Below are 2,262 nucleotides of genomic sequence, written 5' to 3' on the forward strand. Positions count from 1 at the left end.
TCTCCATAAAGAGTTGGGGAAACATTACGTATAGTCCCAGCATTTTTAAGGCATATGTTCGCATTTACAAGCCAACTTTTAGAAAATTAAGCGACTTTCTTGATTTTTCGTGTGTATTAGCTCAAGTTTTCTTGGTTTTAAAACTTACAAGTATAAATCATATATTTCTCTAAAAATTAAATATTTTTTTCAAATACTATGGCCAAACATGCAGTGAAACTTCACACAAAAATAACTTTGGGAAAAATATTTGAGAATCTATTACCCAACTCTAGCTTAGTAAAAGCATACACATGTTTTACATTTTGTAAGCTTATTATCCAAAACCTATACCAAACACTACCAAATTATGTGGCCAGCTATGAAAAACATTTATATTACTTATTATGCTGATGTATTTCATGTTGAAATTTAATTAATAATGTGGACTCAAACAGTTTTGTATGAAAAACTTATGCATAAATAACACACATTTCATATGCATTATATTGTTTTGTTATAGGTTATATATACTTATACATCTATCCCTGACCCCACCTCTTTAATTACTGTATGTATTTATGCCAAAGTAGTCCATGTGCCATAATTGCTTGATTGTGAACCATTGTTGACTTTAAGAAGTTACAACATACTACTCCAGCCCAAATATTTAATGCAGGTTACAACAAAATATGGAAGAAAAATAAGTGTACAATACTTTTTTTTTCTTTTCTTTTTTGTGTGTGTATTTTTCTTTTATTATATTCATCCTGTATTTCTCATAAGTCTCTTTCAAATAACAATATGACAGTTAACTGTCATTTTCCAAGTAAGAATAAGTTTAGACCCCCACCCCTCCTATCCCCCACACCCACCAAACCAAAAATATAAAATAAAATAAAGAAGATGACCCTTTGCACCTTAAGTAAATTTCATATATAGTTGGATAGATCAAATGAACTATAGTTGTTGTTGTTGTTATTGTCATGACTTGCTAAGTTTGTGCTCGAATTCTTCATGAGTTGATGATCATCTAATTCTAAAATTGATCCAAAATCTTGAAATTGCATCATTGGTTGCCACTCAAAATTACTTGTGTTATAATGATCAAATTGATCCTCCTCTTGTCCAAGTATAGCTTGCATTTCAAGAAAGCTAGCGTTAAAATCAAGAAAATCTTGATTAATTTGAGCCCCTTGCTCCTCTTGTAGAAAATTACCACAAGGGTAATCTTGGAAATTATCCAACAAACTTTCATTTTCAAAAGAAGTTGGATTATTAACCAAGCTATCTGATGAAGGAGAATTAGATACGCTTGCTCCAATAGAAGAATAATCTTGAGATTCTTGAATAATAATATTATCATCATGATCATTATTTGTACCTTGGTTCAAATACTTAGCGAAAACATCTGCTAGATCAATGTCATGAGCTCCGGGAGCGCCTTCGAGGGCGGGGCTCGATGTTTGAAGGGTATTATCGTCTTTTCGTGTAGATCTTGAACGTCGACTTTTCCGACAACCGCCACCAACGGGGACATTTCGAAGAGAACCACCTTTAGTCCAATATCTACGACAAGCTTTGCAAAAATACCTAGGTTGTGACAAGCTATAGTTGTTGTAGTAACAAAATTTTGTGTTGGTAGAGGCACACCTAGGACAATTTGGGGCTTGTTCAATATTGGACTTTCTTGTCCTTTCCATCATGATCATTGGCCTTGGATGGTATGGTAACATGTTTTTGTGAATAAATAAATATGTATATTACACTTTGAAGACTAGAAAGAAGTTAGATTTGGAGACAGGGAGAGTATGTGGGATTGACTATATGGGGTGCATGGTGGGATTATATATAGATTTAGTATAGAGTAAATTGCACTACTTGGTCCTTGAAGTTTGGCTTAAGATACAATTTAGTCCATCATGTTTGAGTTTGTGTCCAACTTGCACACTTTTCCATTTGTCTTTGATTATATCTTTTTAGATTATCATGGGTGCAAATATAATGCTAGTTGCACAAATTTTTTAGGGTGGCTGAAAGAAACGGAAAAAAAGGCAAGAAAGGGTAGAGCCACCTTAGGTGAAGTTGTTGTTACGAGACCAGTGGCGGATTCAGAAATTTATAACTATGGGTGCTCATCATTTTCGACTTATATCAACCAAAGAGCGTAACTGCGAGCTAAAATTCATCCAAATAGGTGTTATTTTTTCAATGCAATAGACAATCGAAATATTTGAATTGGTTCAAAAAAAAAAAGAGGAGAAACAATATACTTTCACATAC

General features: G+C 33.3%; 1 protein-coding gene across 1 annotated transcript; it reads right to left on the reverse strand.

Moving 5' to 3' along the window:
- Positions 1-415: 415 nt before the first annotated feature.
- Positions 416-1,816, reverse strand: LOC107017127 (dof zinc finger protein DOF2.5). The gene has a single exon (XM_015217400.2). The coding sequence runs from the start codon at positions 1,713-1,715 to the stop codon at positions 912-914; it is 804 nt and encodes a 267-aa protein (XP_015072886.1). The 5' UTR covers positions 1,716-1,816; the 3' UTR covers positions 416-911.
- Positions 1,817-2,262: the final 446 nt, after the last annotated feature.

The sequence above is a fragment of the Solanum pennellii genome, chromosome 4, assembly GCF_001406875.1.
Source record: "Solanum pennellii chromosome 4, SPENNV200".
NCBI classification, from domain to species: Eukaryota; Viridiplantae; Streptophyta; class Magnoliopsida; order Solanales; family Solanaceae; genus Solanum; species Solanum pennellii.

What these genes read in the sequence shown, in the direction of transcription:
- LOC107017127 (XM_015217400.2), bottom strand. Translation starts at nt 1,715, where the DNA reads ATGTTACCATACCATCCAAGGCCAATGATCATGATGGAAAGGACAAGA.